At 43.5% G+C, this 20,524-nt stretch overlaps 1 protein-coding gene across 8 annotated transcripts in view; it reads right to left on the bottom strand.

Moving 5' to 3' along the window:
• Window positions 1-485: 485 nt before the first annotated feature.
• LOC128414804 (uncharacterized) overlaps window positions 486-20,524 on the bottom strand; it is a 470,265-nt gene continuing 450,226 nt past the window's right edge. For 3 of the 8 annotated variants that reach the window (XM_053390629.1, XM_053390627.1, XM_053390628.1), the window contains one exon: window positions 13,882-14,438. In XM_053390629.1, the coding sequence (XP_053246604.1) occupies window positions 14,198-14,438 (241 nt within the window). In that variant the 3' untranslated portion in view covers window positions 13,882-14,197. Of the gene's footprint in view, window positions 505-1,134; window positions 1,202-2,454; window positions 2,922-3,465; window positions 4,463-13,881; window positions 14,439-20,524 lie in introns of those variants that run through there. The other 5 variants (XR_008330734.1, XR_008330733.1, XR_008330735.1 and 2 more) reach the window with 5 other exon arrangements.

The following is a 20,524-nucleotide window of genomic DNA, read 5'->3' as shown; positions in this document are numbered from 1 at the left end:
TTGGGACTACAATTCCCATCATCCCTGACCACTGGTCCTGTTAGCAAGGGTATGATGGGAATTGTAGTCCCAAACATCTGGAGGGCCGGAGTTTGCCTATGCCTGCACTAGCCCCTGGAGAAGGGCAGACTTGTGACCCAGCAAGGGGAGCTGGCCGAGAGAAGCAGTGGTTGCCCGAGACTTGCAAAGCAAAGCGAAACCTTTCAGAGGCTGCCCTGCTTCGAACCCGGAGCAGATGCAAACAGACTGTCAGAAAATGATTGATCAACCTCGTGTGCAATTCACCCGACAGGGATCAGAAGGAGAAAAACTTCAGCAGAGCCACGTAATGTGAGTTAATGAAATCATATTTAACTAAGGGTGTGTATTTAGACTTGATCTTACCTTGGTGACTTAGCCATTAGTAGGAATTCATTGTTTACTTTCAGGATTCTTATCAGGACTTAGCCTGTATTTGCACGTGATTCCTCCTCCTCCTCCTCCTCCTCCAGCTCCCACCACCCCCTGCAAGAAAAGAAAAAAGAGGGGGGGGAAGGAAAGTATTGCTCAACATGATGCATCTACTCTAGCTCAGAAATAAATGAAAACACAGCACGATCACAGCAGGCAGCTAAGCACAATTATCTAATCTGTTTAAAATGGTTATGATTTCTTTGCTGTTTGAAGCTGCCTCGTGGTTCCCTCCTTAGGAAAAGTGATAACAACCGTAGTCAAAGCGGAGCGTGAAGTTTGGCGAGTCCCCGCAAATGACAAAGGGGCGAGGGAGGCAGGCTAGAAATTTAGAGGATGTTATGACTTATGCAGACCAATTTGTCTACCCTGTTGGGTTTTGCCCTTCATTTGGATCTCCTAGATTCTAATGGATCACAAAAAGGGCAAAATCACAGAGAACTGTACCCTTCAAAGGAGGTTTCGGGGCAAATTTATGCAACAGAGGTCTGCCTCTGGTGAGTGGAGATGGACAAATCTGTCACTTTTGGTTTCTCCTGAACTTCTTACTTCTTCCGACTTGAGTTTAACTGGCCACATTTCTGCATTAGTTTGTTTTTTAAATTTGTTAGTATTTTGATGTGAATTTCTCCCATTTTCCCCATTGCAATACACTTTGTATCCCATTTACACCAACTTGTGTACTTTTATGAACACTTTTCCTCCAGTATATATGCTGCTGCTTTTCGTAGGCACATTTCGGTTGGGGAACCTGCATCAGAAAGTTTGGAGAAGTTTGCAAATTTCAAAGGGCATCTGCATTTCAATGCACACATTGTTTCTGGAGGTGTGAATTAGGTAGGTTTGCATTGAAATAATGTGAACTAAATTGAATTCTTCTCCTCTCTACCCCCACCCTAATCCTTACTGGCTACTAGCCAAGGTAGCTTTATGCAGCCCCTGGGATCAGAGGCAATATGCCAATGAAGACCAGTTACAAGGGAGCTACAGGTTGAAAGGCTGTGGTTTTCAGGCCCTGCCTGTGGACTTTTCATAGACAATTGTTTGACTGCTGAGTGAAATAGGGTAGGAGACTACGGGGCCCGTTGATCTGTCCCGGTAGGGTTCTTGTGGTCTTAAAACAAAAATTTTGAAATATTGGCAACTAAAGAGGCTTGGGAGAAATAGAATGTCTTCATCCAGTTCACAGCCAAAACTCCCTGGGGAATTAATTCCACAAGAGAGCCGCCATCATGCTTGTGGTGCAGAGCAACCCCTAGTGGCAACCAGCACCAATCAGAGCAGCACACTGCTGTCACATGGGTTAAAATATGGCCAACCAAAGGATACTATACCATGGGCTCCCTCAAAGCGGTTAGAGCAGCCTTTCTCAACCTGTGCGTCCCTAGATGTTGCTGAACTACAACTCCCATCACCCCTAGCTAGCAAGGCCAGAGCTCAGGGATGATGGGAGTTGTAGTCCAACAACATCTGGGGACCCACAGGTTGAGAACTGCTGGGTTAGAGAGTTGAATGGTTTTGTTATATGTATAATTATAAGTGGTATACAAATTCTTTTAAATAAATAAAGGAAATGAATAAGCCCAGGTAACATATTGTGCTTATTAACAGAGTTCCATACAGCTCTCTCAGATTATAAAAATGCAAGTCTGCAGCCAGGCCCCTAGTCAAGGAAGGAAAACAGGGCAGGGGAAGTCTGAAGGTTCCTATGTTGTTAAGTGTGGGGATAGCACACTTGTACACCCCCAAATCACAACACACAGGGCCTGAGCCTCGGCATATGTGACTAGCATGATGGAGCCATACTGGTCCACATAGGAACCAACTTCTAGGGCTGAGGTCCCTTCGGGCCCCCCAATAAAATATTTGAGGGGGCTGGGCCCTCCCAAAATTGATGGGCCTTGCCATTCAAATGGTATGCATGGTATTGTGATTGATTATGCAAAGCGGGGTTTACCTGCCTCCCCCCCCCCCAGCAAATACTTTATTCAAGTTGGCACCCTTGCTGGTACAGCAGCTGTTTTGAGTGCAGAAGGTTCAATCCCCAGCTTCTCCAGGTAGGGCTAGAAGGGACTGGTGCCTTAAACCCTAGAGAGCTGCCAGTGTAGACAAGACTGAGCTATATGGACCAATGGTCTGATCCATCAGTATTAGGCACATTGCACAGAATTTCCCTGTTTTCTGCCTCACCCACCCAATCTCAAGCAGGATCTTGATGAAGAGCTGGAAATTCTGTGGAAATCCTGCTGGCAGCAGGGCTTTCGGACACAATTCTCATGGGTTTCATGTTGCCCGTCCTTTGTGCATGCTCAATTACACCTGAGTTTCATACTGAAGAGGCTCGCTCATGAGTCTGCGGCTGGTCCCGAGAGAATTGTATGATCCTGTTTCTTTTGCCTGAAATGTCAGGGCGGTGTGTTCATAGTTCACGTCTCCTTTGCTAACAAACCTCTTGGATGTGGAGTCGTGCGCTGCACAAACGATACAAACAAGAGTCCACGATGATGCACACAAACACAGAGGATAAAGGAAACTCAAACACAAAACACGAGGAAAAGAATCTTTTCTCTGCCAACAATGAACGGACGGCCTGACCTGTGCAAGGGGACATGTGGAGGAAAACGCCAGCGGATGGGTTAGGAAAACGGACTCGACAGCAGAGTTTTGTTAATAACTCCTCCAAACACTTGAATTCTAAGCTTCATCCTCTTCAAGTTACTTTGAAATTCTGAGATGATTCTAGTTTTAGTAGCTTAATCCAGCCAAAGGTATGTCTTTCAGATGTGACATATCTGGAATTAAGATTTTTAATTATATATATATAGCTATAGATAGATATAGATAGATAGATATAGATATAGATATAGATATAGATATAGATATAGATATAGATATAGATATAGATGATATAGATATAGATATAGATATAGATATAGATATAGATGATATAGATGATATAGATGATATAGATATATAGATATAGATGCAGTGGTACCTTGGGTTACAGACACTTCAGGTTACAGACTCCGCTAACTCATAAATATTACCTCGGGTTAAGAACTTTGATTCACGATGAGAACAGAAATCGTGCTCTGGTGGCACGGTGGCAGCAGGAGATCCCATTAGCTAAAGTGGTGCTTCAGGGTAAGAACAGTTTCAGGTTAAGAACGGACCTCCGGAATGAATTAAATACTTAACCTGAGGTACCACTGTGTGTGTGTGTGTGTGTGTGTGTGTGTATAAAACTGCTTTAGGTTTGCTGACGTGTTTCTATCTTTCTGCAGTTGGAGAGGCATCAAATATGAAAACTCGCAGGCTGTCCCCTATCAAAGACAGCATATAGCATGACATACCAAGTGTACTAAATACCATTGCATGTCATCTATCAATCAATGTCAAATAAGTGGAATGATATGCGTGTTTACTCGGAGGTAAGCCCCATGGAGTGTAAAGGGACCTAATTTCCCAGTTGAGTGAGAATAGGGCAACAGCTTAAATGCTATGGTATGTTAGTTCTCAGCAAGCAGACAACAAACCATCAGCTTATGAAATAAAATATAACTATAAAATATTCTGTGAGTGCCTGGCTAATATTTATTTCTTCATTTATTTCCCTTCCCTTCCTAACCCGATCGCTCATCCCAGTTGGGTTCCCAAGCTGGCTATTCTCTGAGCATTTGAACACACAGATGCTGTTGATCAGAATTCACAGAGGAGACCTTTGGGGAACAAATCTTCTTCACTTCAAGTTAAAATACTTGCATAATGGGGTGGTAGCCCACTGTGTTTTATTTAGAGTAGACCCATTTAAATGAATGTGATTACAGCCTCTGACTGTGGAGGCAGAGCAGAGGCGTACTTACTGAACTCAAGGGAGCCTGCATCAGAATAGGCATAGGATTGCATTTATAGCTCTTTAGGATCTTTCAGAATGATGTACGCCAAACAGCAGCAGCAGAGAATACAGCATACACTTCAGAAGGATCGCGAAAACAAGGCAGAATGATGTTACCTGACAAAGAAAAAGATGAATATTGTCTTTAGGCAGACACGCCCTCGAGGGTGTTATCACTCATAAATCAGAAGATAAATCAAATGAATTGCGTGTGCCAGAAGCTGTCAATCACTGCCAGCGAAAATTCTACTGTTACTTGCCAAGTGAAATTCAGAAAGCCAAGGTAGAGAAAAAGAGGCCACCATGCTGAACACAGCTTGCAGTTTGCACGGTCAGTGGTAATGCTCCTACATCGCCAGGGTTTGCCCTAGTGGCAATTCAGTATGCATTTTGTATTGTGTTTGTCTGCTTTTCTTGCTTGTTTTGAAAACTTTTTAGTGGCTATTTTAATTGCACTGCTCACCCCTCGAAGGACATCAGTGTACAAATGTATTAAATGGGATGAAATGAGCTGGAAGTTCACCTGTGCTGGGAAAGGGGGAATGGCTCAGGAAGGCAGGTGTGTGAAGTGCCAGGCAAATCAATCACCCCCCCCCATATAATTGTCTTTTTTAAAGGGAAAATGTGAATAAATTGAGGATTCATCTCTTGGAGGTGGGCTCGCTGTGATAACTGGAAGTGCAACCCCCATTTTCTGAGGCATATTCTTTTATCAAATTGTGTTGGTTGGTTACAGACAGGTGAGGCTGCACTTTTCTAACTTGTACTGAGGTAATCTAGAGCCTGCTGTAAAAGCTGGATTCTGTGCACTGAATAAATTCTGTGCACTGAATAAATTACGCAGATTAGATGACACTTGCCTATTCATCTTTCCTTCGCATAACGTATTCCTCTTCTGGGCATGACGAAGAGATGGAACAATGACTTACAGAGCACGCAAAACTCACTGAATGATTGCAGAAATCCTAGAAGTCTTTTCAAGGTGTGGCATTTTGCCATGCCCACCAGAGGTACCGCCTTGGGCTAAAGATGGGGTGCGGGGTGGGGGGGAGACACCAGGAGGAGACATGTCATTGGGAGGAAGCCTTGCCCAGTGCTGTACAGCTCCAATGGCCATGGCTCCTCTTCTCTCGTGCTCAGGAGGAACCTCTGTTTGATGCTGTACTGTGCTTGGCTCGGTGGTTTGACCTCCTCTGCACCCTCCATACTGAGGGGCTGAGCCCCCTGCTAAGGAACATTGAGGGCCCTGGCAACACCTCTGCCTCCTAGAGTTGGTGCACCTGATGCCCACATATTACCGTATTTTTTGCTCTATGACTCACTTTTTCCCTCCTAAAAAGTAAGGGGAAATGTGTGTGCGTCTTATGGAACAAATGCAGGCTGCGCAGCTATCACAGAAGCCAGAATAGCAAGAGGGTTTGCTGCTTTCACTGCGCAGCGATCCCTCTTGCTGTTCTGGCTTCTGAGATTCAGAATATTATTTTTTTCTTGTTTTCCTCCTCCAAAAACTAGGTGCGTCTTGTGGTCTGGTGCATCTTATAGAGTGAAAAATACGGTAGTTAAAACAGGGTGCAGTAGCTTTTTCAGACCAGGGACCTCGTTCCTTTCTGAGCAGCCTCCCAGGGGCCACATGTGAGTGGTGGGCAGGGCCAAAGGCAAAGGGGGAGGAGCAATTGGTGTAAATTTCACCTTTGCACAGTAGGCTAGTTTCTACCCACACTCACTTGCCCCTCTCTATCCTCTACCCAAGCAAGAAAGAGTGCTAGGGTGCATTCCAGCCAGGCAAAAAAATATATATACAGGAGGGTGCAAAACAAGTTTGATGAGACGATTAGCTTGGAGAAAGTGGGTGTGGCTAAGAAGGAGGTGTGGCCTGGGGAGAGTCGTGAGACCCAGATGGAGACGCCTGAAAGGTAGAATTTGGCTCCTGGGCCTCAGGTCACACACCTGAGGTTAAAGCCTATTTCTGCAGCCATGAGGGCTAGAAACCTATTTTCTAGAAACAAATAGAAGCCGGTGTCCTCAGGATGTTGAGTTTCAGATCCAGCAATAAATGCTGCACCTGCAGATTTCCTGTGGTTGCCAGTCCTGGCAAGAGCGGTTGTATGTCACTACCATGTCCTGCCCATGAACGTTCCTGCAAATGACCTCCGATTGCTCAGTGTCTGCGGTTGAAATGCTGAGTCACTCACCCCATACGGGCCACTGGTCTCACCCATTCATCGTGGCAAACTAGCACTATAGATCTAACTTCAGCATCTATTTTATTTACACAAGCCCCCCCCCCCCCAATTTAGCCATCAAAGAGCCATTATCCGCGGCTAGTCAAACAAATTGTCAGGTCATTGATGTACCTGACTTTGTGAAACATCTGCGAATGTGTATTTGGGAAGAGATACAAGCGCCTTTAGGAGCATTTTGAAGTTAGCTGGCAAATCAGCTACTCCAGTCAAAAGATATCTCCCATTACAGATGATATAATGACTTTTGGTTTGCTTAAAGCCGAGGAAACATTGACACAGTGATTAAGAGGGGGGAGGGGGGAATAAGTTGTGGAGGGGCGGGGGGGGGAGGAACAGAGAGAAAAAGAGAGAGAGAGAGAGTTACTTTATACCACCTGAATTCTGGTTGTTCCTGGGGCCTAGACCCTCGTCTTATTTGAGGAAAGATTAGCTTGACAAATTGGATAAACATTTTATGCATGACAGGACGCTGATGGAGAGCCCGTTCTGCAAGCACACCTGTTGGTAGTTTGCTTAGCGTGTGACCAAGGTGTTCAGCTAGCCCTAAGTCCTCCCATGTTGCTCTGTTTACTGTTGGACAGGTATGGGCAGATCCGAGCTCTAGGCCTTAGTAACAGTTGCTGCAATCTTTTGCCAGTGACTTTAAAAAAAACCAAAAAAAACCCCTCATTTTTAAAAACTAGACTAGGCCACAGAAGTTTTCATTTAAGGAGGACTGCTGTCCAAGAAGCAGAGAAAATTGCAAAGACAATAATAATCGTAATGTAATGACATTTGCCACCTCCCAGGGGCCAGGGGGTTGGCTGCTCGCATGTATATTATCCTCCTGAGAAGACCTTTGGCGTTTGGCCATTCTGCTCAAGAGACACTTAACAAAAGAACGATTCCGTAATTAATTTACGGGATTCACTGCCACAAGATGTGGCGATATCCACCAATTGAGACGGCTTTAAAAGGGGATTAAACAAGTAAAATGAGGAGTATAAAGCTATCCATGACTACCCCTCATGATGGCTCCAGAATTTGAAGCATTATCCCTCTGAATACTTGGAAAACACCAGTGTGACCAGGCTGTTACCTTCATCTCTTCTCTGCGTACTTCCCAGAGGCATCTGATTGGCCACTGTGGGGCAAAGGATGCTGGACTAGGTGGACCACTGCATTGCTTGGATCCATCGGGGATCTTCTTATATTCTTACAAATTGGATGGAGTGGTTTCACTGATTTATTTGAGTGACTTTGATGCTTCTTTTCAAGATCATATCCTTCCAAAGAAATGCTCTCCCTATGGAGTTTTGCTCGGTGCCAACCAACTGTTTGGTTTAACATCTTGAGTTAAGGACCTTCCATGTTCACTCAAGCTCCAAAATGCTGGACAATTACATCTGCCAAGGGTCACACCCTTCACATATGCATTAATTAGACACTAATGATATGGGGACGCGGGTGGCGCTGTGGGTTAAACCACAGAGCCTAGGGCTTGCCGATCAGAAGTTCGGCGGTTTGAATCACCGCGACGGGGTGAGCTCCCGTTGCTCGGTCCCAGCTGCTGCCAACCTAGCAGTTCGAAAGCACGTCAATGTGCAAGTAGCTAAATAGGTACCGCTCTGGCGGGAAGGTAAACGGCGTTTCCGTGCGCTGCTCTGGTTCGCCAGAAGTGGCTTAGTCATGCTGTCCACATGACCCGGAAGCTGTACACTGGCTCCCTCGGCCAATAAAGTGAGATGAGTGCCACAACCCCAGAGTCAGCCACGACTGGACCTAATGGTCAGGGGGCCCTTTACCTTTACCTTAATGATATGATAGGATGAACTGTGCCTAATTCTACCTTCCCCACTACCTTGAAGCTGGACAGAAGTCGGTGTAAGAGTGGTGGACCTAAACCCCAGATTCTTCTATTCCCTGTCATACATGCTTAGCTCCAGTCCATGCAACTGAAGCTATTGTTTATTTACGTTAGCCCTAGTGATCAGAAAGTGCAAAAAGACTGCCCAGGCAAGAGCAGGAATGGGATGCTATCAAAGAGGTTCATCAGCTTTCAGAAGTAGTTGGCCTCTTACATCCTGGCCTCCGGGCATGATTAGGCACAGAGAGTTGTTCCTACAATGTAATCCCCCGACCTTGTGTTTCATTAGTTGAGTGTGCAGTCACTCAATATTCTGCTGGGGGGATTTAAATTTGACTGAATCATTTTACAGAGCTAGATTAGTTCTGCTTTTTAAGAAAAGGCACTGATTTTGTTGTGCTTTTTTGAAATTACTTTTAATATTTATGTGGGAAAGTTTCCTGCTTGCATTCCTGTCTCTTTGAAAGATGAGCACAACTCAATGCCAGGCACAATTTATATATTTAAATCTGGTAAACTCAAATTGCCCATTTAGTATGAAATCTGGTCTATGCCATTGGTAGTCCAAATGTTTCACAATGGGCCCGTATGGAAATATTCAGCCCATATGGAAATATTCAGCATGTCCTAGGAAATATTTCATGAATGGAGGGGAGGATCAAGTTGGTGTTGAGTTGTGCTCAGGGACTATTATGGACGAGTTAAGTGGTAAGAACTGCTGAATAAAACAGAGAAATGCAAATCTGCTGTCGAGTCCCAAAATTCATGATTAAAATTTAGCAGAGAGTAAAGCAACCTAGCAGAAAGCACGTCAAAGTGCAAGTAGAAAAATAGGTACGACTCCGGCGGGAAGGTAAACGGCGTTTCCGTGCGCTGCTCTGGTTTGCCAGAAGCGGCTTAGTCATGCTGGCCACATGACCCGGAAGCTGTACGCAGGCTCCCTCGGCCAGTAAAGCGAGATGAGCACCGCAACCCCAGAGTCGGCCACGACTGGACCTAATGGTCAGGGGTCCCTTTACCCTTTACCTTTTTAAAGCCACCTTTCAATGCTAAATCCCCTTTCAGAAAATTATTTGAAAGCCTGCAATTTCCCTTCAAGACTATATCCATGTTCATCCTTATCAACAGCCTGTGCTGTGAAATCCAGTCCTCAGATAATGAATGAGGGAAATGTCAGCCATGCTGCACAAGGGGTAGACTTGTGATGAACACATGGCTGCTTGCCTTTAAAAAAAAAAAGTAGAGTAGAGTAGAGTACAGTAGAGTAGACAGCATCCATAGAGGATATCACTCACCAAGAGGGGACAACAATGTTTTGACGAGAAAAGGATTTAACAAGGGGGCAACCGTGTGATAAGGTGGGAGCGGGGGTTGTTTTGTTCTTTTTCTTATCATGTACTTTGTGGTTTTGTTCTGTATTTTAGCCTGTGAACAGCCGTGAGATTCTCAGATGAAGGGCTAAATAAATAAATAAAATTTAAAAACAGTGGCATACTTTATGGATGGTACTATAGAAGTGCCCTCCAGCACTAGAGTCGTTTTTAAGATCTTGCCAGAGCAGTCTTATAAGTGAGTTCTGTTCAGTTCAATGGCACAAACTCCCAAGTAAGCGGGGTACAGGACTGCAGCCTCAACCATGGCTGCCCAGGCTACTGATCTGAAATAGTCCCATCAGAGAAGTTCTCCTTATGATGGTAATTTCCCTGGCCTATCACCCAGGAAAGCTTCCGTGTGCAAAGCACTGGTGAGATGATTCGTAGAATGAAATAAAGGAAATACCACACCCATCAGACACCTTAGAAGTAAGGTAGATGTGGCAGAGACCCTGCACCCCATCCTTGAGGAGCTCATCTAGTTTTTCTCTCTCCCTTTCCCTAATTTTTGAATGCAATTTCTTGTCTCATTAGTTGATGGAGAATGGTGAGATAAGTTTTCAGGATGAATTTTCAACACGGCACTGTTCAAAATCGTACTGAGCGATTTTGCTGCTGTTACCAGAATTATTTCTCCTCCCCTTGAAACTCCTCAAATGTTCCACCTGAACAGGAAGTGCTTGCATTCACCTCAAAATTTAATTTCAAGTGCAATATGGCTGCGAGCAACTCTATTTCATATCTAGGCATGAAATGAACCACTGGAGTCCTCTGGCAAACCAAATCCACACCATTAAATGTCAAACTGTGGATTTGTGGCAAAAAGAAACTCACAAAAAGGCAAGGTTTCCATCCCACCTCCAGATAGAAACACTCCTTTAAAGCACATGCCCTGAAAAAAACCGTTTAACCAAAGTTTGATGTAATCAACGAAATCACTTCACTTTTTAAAAAATTGTTTTTCTTGTGCGTAAGGCTGTGTCTTTCAAATAATCCACAAGCAAATAGCTCTATTCCGTAGATGAGAAATTATAAAAGACCATGTAATCAGCTGACAAAGGCACTGAAAACAACTCCAGAGGAAACGCTTAGCTGTTCTTACAAAGCTACAATGCTCTGTTCTGTTTTCTCCGCCTACTCTTTAAGTGTACACTCCTGACATTTCTTGCCTCACAACTGGACTTTATGAATGAGACCCGGGGGATGTTTTCTGGTAAAGAATCATAAAGGGAAGGAATTATAGTATTACTGAGGAGTGAGCTGGTTTTCCAGTTGCTACCCAGATCTGAATGAATAAGAAGAGCGTTGGTTTTCTCCCAGTGGCAACAAATGCATGAATCAGTTTTCTAACGCTGAATTGTTACAGAAAGCTTGGATGAGCCAGCCAGCTAAGCTGAAGGAGCTATCAACACCCAAAATAAATTGCAGTGTTATATTTAGTGACGCTTTGATGGTTTTTCTGAAGTCCTGTTACGTGCAGCTGAAGGTTTGGGAATTTATCCAAAGTCTATAGCAGCTACTTCAGGCCCAACAATTGATCTGGGAAGATGACAAAATAGGCAGCCTTTAGTTTCCACTTCCAGGTTTGCCAAAGCGGCTGGAACAATCTGCCCTGGTCTATTTGTATTTATGTGAGTGCACATGAAGTTTTAAATGTCTCCCTTTTCATAACCGTGTAGCTGCTTAGAGCAAAATCGCATTCTATTTTTTAAAGATGTTTGTTCAAGTTTAGCATTTTTATTTATTTTGAAAAATGTCTAAACTACTTAATAAAAACAAACCCTTGCATCAACAAAATAAAATTACCCATAGCACAGATCAGAAAACAAGCATGCGTAGCTAAATTATCCATGTGGATAGGCTTTGCTGAAATGAGAAACACTTTAAAGTGGGTATCTAAAGCAACATGGCAAGAGTAGGTTCTCTGGCGGTGTGAATACTTGGACAATATTCAAGCTTCAGCAGCAGCATTTGTCACCATCTGATCTATAGCAGCCTGTATTTTATGATATTGTTAAATACTGACTACTACATATGAGATGGCATCAAATGTTGAGTTTCTGACAGAAGAAGGGCATTCTGAATCAGCATCCAGCAGCTAGCACAATAGACTTTGATTGTTTGTTTGTTTGTTTGTTTGTTTGTATGTTTGCAGAAACCAGTTAAAAGAGATTTGGGCTTTTCATGTTAAATTTCAGTTCAAAATTTCTGACCTCAAAAATCTGGATTTCAAAATCTGGAAAATGCATCTGATTTTTAAGTTTGACCAAAAAAATTAAATTATTCCAGCTACCCTCTGTTGTGTAAACCAGACCTCAGGGACCAATTTGAATCACCCTTAATCTATTTTGTGTAGCTGTTTAAATGATGAATTTGGGAGGGGGTTTGCCTAATTTGAATTCTACAGATTCTCAAAGAAAGGGGGGTGGACCTTACCAAAGATTTCTTCTACAAATCTTCTCAACAGGGGACACCTTGGGGGAATTTGCCCAACACACAAAAGATCTCCCACAGTTAAGGAAATCATGCAAATTATTTCTTCTTTTTCACCTCTGTGTGCTGACCTTTTGACCCTCAAACAGAGGACATCTTTGCAAAGCTGCTCTTGTAGATTTACTTATGCTGACGTGTTAGTAAAGAGTGGCGATGAAAAAGAGAAAGGGGAGACAGGCACAAAATGCAGTGTAAACATATTCTTTCTGAAAAAGACGTGGGAAGACCAAGGAGAAGGTCTTGCATCCTACACAGGCATGGGTAATTTGCAGGCAAGTAGCCAGGAGTTGAGAAGGATAGGTGATATTCTGTTCTGAGTAATGGCCACCTTACAGTGAAGCCGGAGAAGGAAGAGGGTTGTGACGATTCCTGTGCGGATCACTTCTCCTGTTCTCAAACATGCTCAAACAGGGAAGGGCTGGAGCTTGGTGGTAGAACATCTGCTTTGCATGCAGAAGGTCCCAGGTTCAATCCTGAGCATCTCTAGGTAAGGCTGGGAGTTGTTGTTGTTGTTTAGTTGTGTCCGACTCTTCATGACCCCATGGACCAGAGCATGCCAGGCACTCCTGTCTTCCACTGCCTCCCGCAGATTGGTCAAACTCATGCTGGTAGCTTGGAGAACACTGTCCAACCACCTCGTTGGGAGTTACTTACACCTGAAACCCTAGAGACAACCCTGCTGTCAGTCAGTGTAGACAATGGCCTGACTTGTGTAAGTCCTACATCGCTATGCCCTTAGGAGAATGGATCATACCCATCAAAGATGCTTTTATTGTCATCTGTGAAAACTCTCCCAGACTTGCAAACTGAAAGTGTTCCTAGCGCCATTGCTCTCTGGCTTTACAATAATCCCACAAACTTGCTGGATCACTTTGGCAGTGACGAAAGAGAGGGTAATAGGATCTGGGTTGGCCCTGGTGGCTTGATCAAGGCTTCTGCAGCTGCCGTTGGTGACTCACTCAAAGACTGTGCAGCAGTAACAAAGAGGACAGGAAACTGAAGGGGAACTCTCTGAAAAGCAAGGAATATTTGGAAGGGCAGTTTTTATTCTAAAAAAATCAGGAGTTCTCCTGCCATATCACTGCCTTTGTGCCACCTTCCTCTGATGTGCTATTCATCAACACTGTGTACACATGTAGGCGTGCATGTTTAGCCTGTTCCTAGTCCACAAATACCTGCCTTTGCACCTGGATGCCTTCAGAGAAGCAGGTGAACCCTTTCCAAGCATTTGGCACAGAAGTTAAGCTTATCGTGGATATCATCATGACCCTCAGTATGTGTTCAAACACTGAGGCTTTGGGTGTCTCCACAGTGATGTGCGACTCAGCGTGCCGAAGAAGACCCAGCTGTAATCCAAGCAAAGCCCTGTCGTCGCAACATGTTTAATGAAAATGATCCCATGCCAAGTATAAGATACGTAGGCTCTGAAGATGCAAGATGACCATTCCTGAAATCTGGCATGAATTAGGCATGTTATTTCATGCATTTAAATGCCTTGATTGCAGGAAAGCCTCTATGCGGTTTATGAGAAATATTAACATTATCGATAAAAAAAAAGTTCAAAACAATGAGGAGCATTTGGAAATCATTAAAATTAACAGCAAAAGAGATTGAAACAACGTCAACACCTACATTTGGCAAGGATAGCCTTGCCAAAGCAAAAATGTTTCAAGCAGGCGCCAAAAAGAGTATATTGAAGGGGCCTGCCTGAACTCAGTAGGCAGGGAGTTCCGAAGTTTAGGGGCCATTTGAAGAAAAGATTGATTTTGTACAGCTGCAGAACTCACGGCTCCTGTAACAGGGCTATTTCCTCAGACCAAAGCAGTCAAGTGGGCGCATATGAAATTAGGCCAGGCATGTCCAAAGTCCATCTCGGGGGCCTAATCTGGCCCTCTGGTCAATTTAATCTGGCCCCTGGCAGGATATGTCCTGGGGTAAAATCCTTAAAAAAGCTCAAGAACTTTGGTCGGCCCTCACGCATGTTCACTTTATCAAATCTGGCCCTCTTTGAAAAAAGTTTGGGCACCCCTGAATTAGGCAATGTTTGCTCAGAAAAAGATGTCCCAATTACTCCCAATAAGTGTATGTACAGTTGCAGGTTTAGCATATTGAAATCATTCAAGTCACCCTGCAGGTATCTGTTTTTTTAAAATAATTTTTATTAGTGTTCGAAAAAGAATTCAAAGATTAATATCAGAAACCTTTAGAAACTAATCTAAAAAAAACTAATCTAAAGAAAAACACAGACCCAAAAGAAAAAGAGAGAAGAAAAAGAACCCTGCAGGTACCTCAGGGGAGTTCCCCTGCCTGCTCTTGCTCTCTGCTTGTGAATATAATTGTGGGGGAATGGCTTCAGGTAGCACCTGAAAGGGGTAGGAGATGAGCTGAAAGATTACACATCAAAAGTTGGGTGCCTTTCGTACAACAAATGGTTGAAATTATATGTAGTTATATGTCAAATGTGAAATGTTTTTTGTTTGGCTATCCTTTAGGAAAAGGGAGTGAGGGAGGAAGGAAGGGAGGAAGGAGAGATAAAGACACCTCCCTTACAGAAGTCAGCCTGGGATCAATAAAAAGCACTCATTTCTTTTTTTGTAACCAGCCTGTTCATATCTTGTTTAGTTTGAGGTCAGTGACCAGCGGCATCTGACCTACAGAAGTTAATTCTACAGAACAATAGGCAAGAGTTTCCGAGGCCTTATCCTATTACCTTTTGATACCAAATTAATTGTGTTTTTTCCACTCTCACAATGATTCCCTGACCCTCTCAGCTATGTGTGCTGCTGGCAAAGAATGGCAGATTAAATTTAAGTGAGGAGAGAGAGAGATCAGTTTTTCATCTGCTGGAGTTCCTTTATTATTAAAGGGATCTGGAAACCCGCTATTAATAGCAGGAATCTAGGCTTGAGCAATAGGCTCTGGCGCAGCTATCAGAATTCTAAGGATCTCCCGTCTATTTTAAAAATAAATGAACTTAGGTTTTGTCTGTGCTATAGACCTGAATTGGTCATGGCTTCCCCTGCCAGGGATCCTGGGGGCTGCAGTTCCATTTCACACATGCATAGTTGGGGTAGCAGGATCAATGATAAACCAAAGAGATCAGACCTCATGAAGGACTCAAGGGAGGGGAAGGAGAGAGAGGAGCAACGGAGGAGGGTTGAGCAAGATGTGGGCTCCACCTCTTCTTTGTTTAGTCTTTCACCATGTACTAAATTTTAGACTGGACCTGTCTTTGTAGCTTTGTATAGCATCTAGCTTGATAAAACACTTTGTTTGTGCTTATGTTTTCATTGACATCCATCTTGCCACCTGTCAGATCAGGATCTTCAAGCCAGCTTGCAGGAGAAGCACATCATGCCACACCAGTAGGGATAACTACCCTGATCCCAAGTTCAATCCCTGACTTCTCCTGGTAGGACTGGGAAAGGTTTGTATCTGAAACCCTGGGGAGCGTCTACCAATCAGTCTTGACAATATCAAGCTAGATGGGCTGGCTTAATATAAGGAAGATTCCTGTGTTCCTATAAATGGCATCATTTTTAATCGAAGCGGTCCTGAATCTTGAAGGACTGTCCTCTGGCCTGAGCAGCATGCAGATGCCCTCTAGGAGAATACAAATCCAAGAGGGACGGTGCAGCTTATTGTGGACTTAGTGCTGCTCATGCATCTTCATTAATTAATTAATTAAAATTTATACACCACTGGATCGTAAAAACAAACAAACCCCGAAAAGCTCAGAGCAGTTCACACATGACAACAACTTCCTTGAAATGCCATCTCATTATTCCCCCATGCAATCTGGATTTACCAGTTCTGTAGAAAATCCATTTTTTTAAAAAACAGAATCAGTTAATCTCTATTACTGGGTGGGATAGGGAGGGAAATAGGGTGGCAGTTTGAGGACGGTGATGTGCAGATGTTGCATTATCATCCTGGAGTGTACAATGTAGAAGCACCCCTACCATAGAACCCTAAACAGTTTTGCCAGATCCAATGGTCTGTATTCCCTAGTAAGTATCTTTAGTGTTGCAACCTTTGGTCAGTCGGTAAATCAGCTGTGACATCCCTTCTTGCAACAGTTAAAGAAGATTGCTGATGTGGCATTTTTTATTTTGAAAGGTCAGAACGCAAGGCGACTGCTTGGGCACCTTAGAGGATAATGGCCTCCAGTCTTTGTGTCTTCCTGCAGATACAGAGTCCTAGATCTAAATTGCTACTTTGTGGCATTTGCTGCCTTTGATCCATCTGCACAGCTCGCCGTTTTCTCTATGAAGTTGTTACGACCTCCTTTTCTGAGGCCTGGAGAAGCCCTGGCATATTGCTGGTTATCTCTGCAGAGTAGCCCTTCTGGGAAAACAATAGCTTTCTTTATAGCATGATTGAGTCCAGAAATGTCTTTAAACTCCAGGCAATCAAATGTAAGCTGGTATCCCTGCTTTAAGAAAATAAAATAAAACCTGAAACCAGAAACAAATGAAAAGGCAGAAGTTCAATGGGCAAAGGATTCCTGTGTGCCCACAATGTGGTACGAGTTGTGGTGATGCTCTGGCAGAAACACACGTGATTAAAAGGCTACGTGTGCTGGAATGAAACAAGGAAGTCTTTAACTCACAAGAAGGCTTTTAAAATCTTTTATTCAATGCCTCCAGAGATTTAGGCTTCCCCTGATTTCTCACTGCGGAGGACAGTTCGAGCCTTGGTCATACCTTGAAAGACTTTAAACAGCTTGATGCTTGTACTTTGCTACAGGATCTAACAGCAAAGCCATGTGTCTAGGTATTTTAAACCACAAGCTGGAGTCTACAGAAGGTTGTTCAAGGAGTCTCAGATGGTGTGGATAAAGGTATTTGAGGGTCATTGTAAACCCTATATATTGAGGCCATACCTTTAAAGTCGATGATGGATTTAATTGAAAGCAGAGGGCTCAGAAAGGCAGCCAGGGAGCAATGGGGGCGATTTATTTTAAACTGCGTAAGAAGTCATGCCACCGAATGTCAAAGGAGATGCCGTGCTAATAAAATGGCACTGGACAAGCCAGCCAGAAAGGCTGAGGAACAGCTCAGATGAAAGAGCTAAGCCACAGATAGTGCGCCTGCGGACAAGCATTTTGGGGTGGTCTTAAGGGTGGTGGGAGAAATTCAATTCAGTTTGCATTTAAAGGCGAATCTGCCTAATTCTGCAGTGAATTCTAATTCACTGATTCTGCATCCCTGGAATTTTCTACCCGTAATTTCCATCCGTGGAAATTCGCACTTCTCCAAATTTTGCAGTGATGTTCTCCAACCAAATAAAGCATTTACTGGAGAAAGTATGCATAAACAAATATATCATTTGTGGGACTCAGTTCCAGCAGAGGTCATTACAGGGTTTTTGGCAAATGCTGATGATGAACCTGTTCGCTCTGGCTTTTGACACTTGAGATGTATGTTTTTAGAACCCACCTTATTTTTGCAGTTTTAAGTTATCTTAAGCTGTTTTTAGTATTGTGTGATACTGTATTTTAATTAACCTGAAACCTTAGTGTGAAGGGCAGATAGGTAAATAAATAATACCATATTTTTCGCTCTATAAGACGCACCAGACCACAAGACGCACCTAGTTTTTGGAGGAGGAAAACAAGAAAAAAAAATATTCTGAATCTCAGAAGCCAGAACAGCAAGAGGGATCGCTGCGCAGTGAAAGCAGCAATCCCTCTTGCTGTTCTGGCTTCTGGGATAGCTGCGCAGCCTGCATTCGCTCCATAAGACGCACACACATTTCCCCTTACTTTTTAGGATTGAAAAAGTGAGTCTTATAGAGCAAAAAATACAGTAAATAAATAAATAAAATGCTTAAATTAACACAAAAAGGCATTAGAGGAAATTGCTTACAAATTTATGCGTATTGGAGAAAATTGCATGCTAACACATGTATATTAGCAGAAAATGCTGACAACCTTTCATGAGGATCTTTTTTTAAAAAATTGCAAACTTATAGGGAAATGTGAAGAATCGAAGATTTGCAAAATGAGAAACTTCCACACAGACTTCTGAAAATGATGGAAAAGGTATGAGTGTACATCAGATACAATGATGGTTATCAAGTCTTCCAGTTGCTCACAAGGACTGTAGGGAAAGCTCCATCCAGCTCTATCACTAAGAAATGGGAACAGATACTTTGAGAATGCAGCTGAGCAATTGTTACCTGCCCACCAGCGCTTTGCCTCTGCTATCTTGCTGGGACTACAATGCCTCACCTTTCCTCCCATAATTTGAGGATTGCCAAGAACCTTGGATCAATGAGAGCTTCTGATGGGGCAGGTCTGGTGGTTCCCCAGGTCCCTGAGGTTTGGCTGACCTTAACTAGGGACCAAAAGCAACACAGTTCCCAGCAGGTGGTAGACAGAGGCACACTGTCTCTGATCCAAGAGAGAGGCGACATAAAACAAGAGAGCTCTGCTGGACGAGCCCAAAGGCTTCCCCCCATATATGCCCACTCAGCCTCTTCGATCTGTGGAACTGGCACTGGTACAGGCACCACATAGGTCTTGTTCCACATATGTAAGAAATTGACCTTTTAGTGTGGCAGCACACTTTGGAACTCCCTGCCTATTGAGATCAGGCAGGTACATTCATTGTACACCCACTAAAAACATTTTAGGTGAGCCTATCTAAACATGTAGAATGGTGGTGTGTGTTTTTCAGTTTATATTTGATCATTCTTTGAACATGTTGAATAGCTGTTCTTAACTGTGTTTTTACTGATAATTTTGTTCTAATCTTTTCATAAACTGCTTTGAGGTTGTATTACAATCAAGTGTTATATAAATTTTGTAAAATAAAAAGATTTTTTTAAAGAAAGAAAGAAAGAAAGAAAGAAAGAAAGAAAGAAAGAAAGAAAGGACTCTCCAGTGCGTCCCGACTGAATTAATTCATTGAAACATTTGATATCAAGGAGGCAAAATCAACTTAGGTCCCAAGTGGCTTGCAGACTTCTGCCTAAATAACCCCCTGTGAAGGAATGCGGTTTTGTTTTGTTTTTAAAGCAAGTTCTTCTGAGGGTATCTGTAGGGAATAAATCACCAACAATTTCTCTTTGGCTGCGAACAGTATATGTTTCCCTTATCCATCAAAACGTTTCTTTCTAACGCATTAGATCCTTGCTCTTTCTTCCGCTAAAGAAAACGTTGCCTTGCAAAATGTTTAATATGTTATCAGCCTTTAGAAGAGAGTGACGGGGTGGTGGTGGGGAGCCCTGCAAACTGATGGGAAAGGAGCCCAGTGGCTCTTGGGTTACCGTTCTCTAAGTCCTGCACTCTCTTCTGCTTGGGGCCTTTGTTCGGAGTCAATCACCCATTGAAAAGCAAGCCCTTCAGCTTATTATGCATTCTGTGTCTGAGGTGACCAGAACTATTTCCTGCATCTGGCTCTGGGTGCTAATTACCAGCTCAGGCACCTTGCAAATACCTCCGAAAACCTGTCAGCCAGGAGGAAGAAGCTACCTTTTCAGGCTTACACACTTATTACCTGTTCTCTTTTCAACTTCCTAAGTTGGAGCTGTCTAAAGACAGCATTTTTGTGTTGTTTGCAAGTGACTCTCTCTTTTTTCCTCTCTCTCCTCCGTTCTGTCTCCCGCCCCCCAACCCTGCAGAGTGCTTTTCTTACCAGCCACACTGGTTGGGAGGCAAAAGAGAAGAAGGGCAGGGAGTGGGGGGGGGGAACTACGCAGTAAACCCGTTTCTCCAGGAGAGGGATTTCATCAACTGAAATTTCCCTGCCCCCTTGTTGCTGTTATTTTCTCTCCTGCACCACAAACCACACACTGCACATATGTATTATCTAAACTTTATCTCAAGTTCTGACCTACTTCTAATGGCTGAGCTTGAGCGATTGCACCCTAAAGTAGCAGCAGCAGCGGCGACAACAACAACACCACACACACACAACTTTATTGTACAATAGGAGACAATAACCATTAAAGTAATTTATTGCTGAGGAATAGAACAAGAGTGAAAATGGCTTTGCCCCTTCTCAACTTTGCCCTTTAAAAGCTATCACACAACCAAGAAGATCTTACAGTGCTTTCAGATGAACTAGAAGTCAAAATGCCACTGTATGAATTCAGAATCGCATGGCTTGGCTAGGTGAAAGACAGGATCGGGATATCCAGTGGGTTATTTGTATTTAGTATTAAAATGGGGGCTGGCGGCTACCTGAGGCATGGTGAGAGATGGGTTCTCCCCCCA

This window comes from Podarcis raffonei, chromosome 5 (genome assembly GCF_027172205.1).
Source record: "Podarcis raffonei isolate rPodRaf1 chromosome 5, rPodRaf1.pri, whole genome shotgun sequence".
Classification (NCBI taxonomy): Eukaryota; Metazoa; Chordata; class Lepidosauria; order Squamata; family Lacertidae; genus Podarcis; species Podarcis raffonei.
The sequence above is the reverse complement of the archived record's forward strand: the minus strand, read 5'-3'. Positions and strand labels throughout refer to the sequence as shown.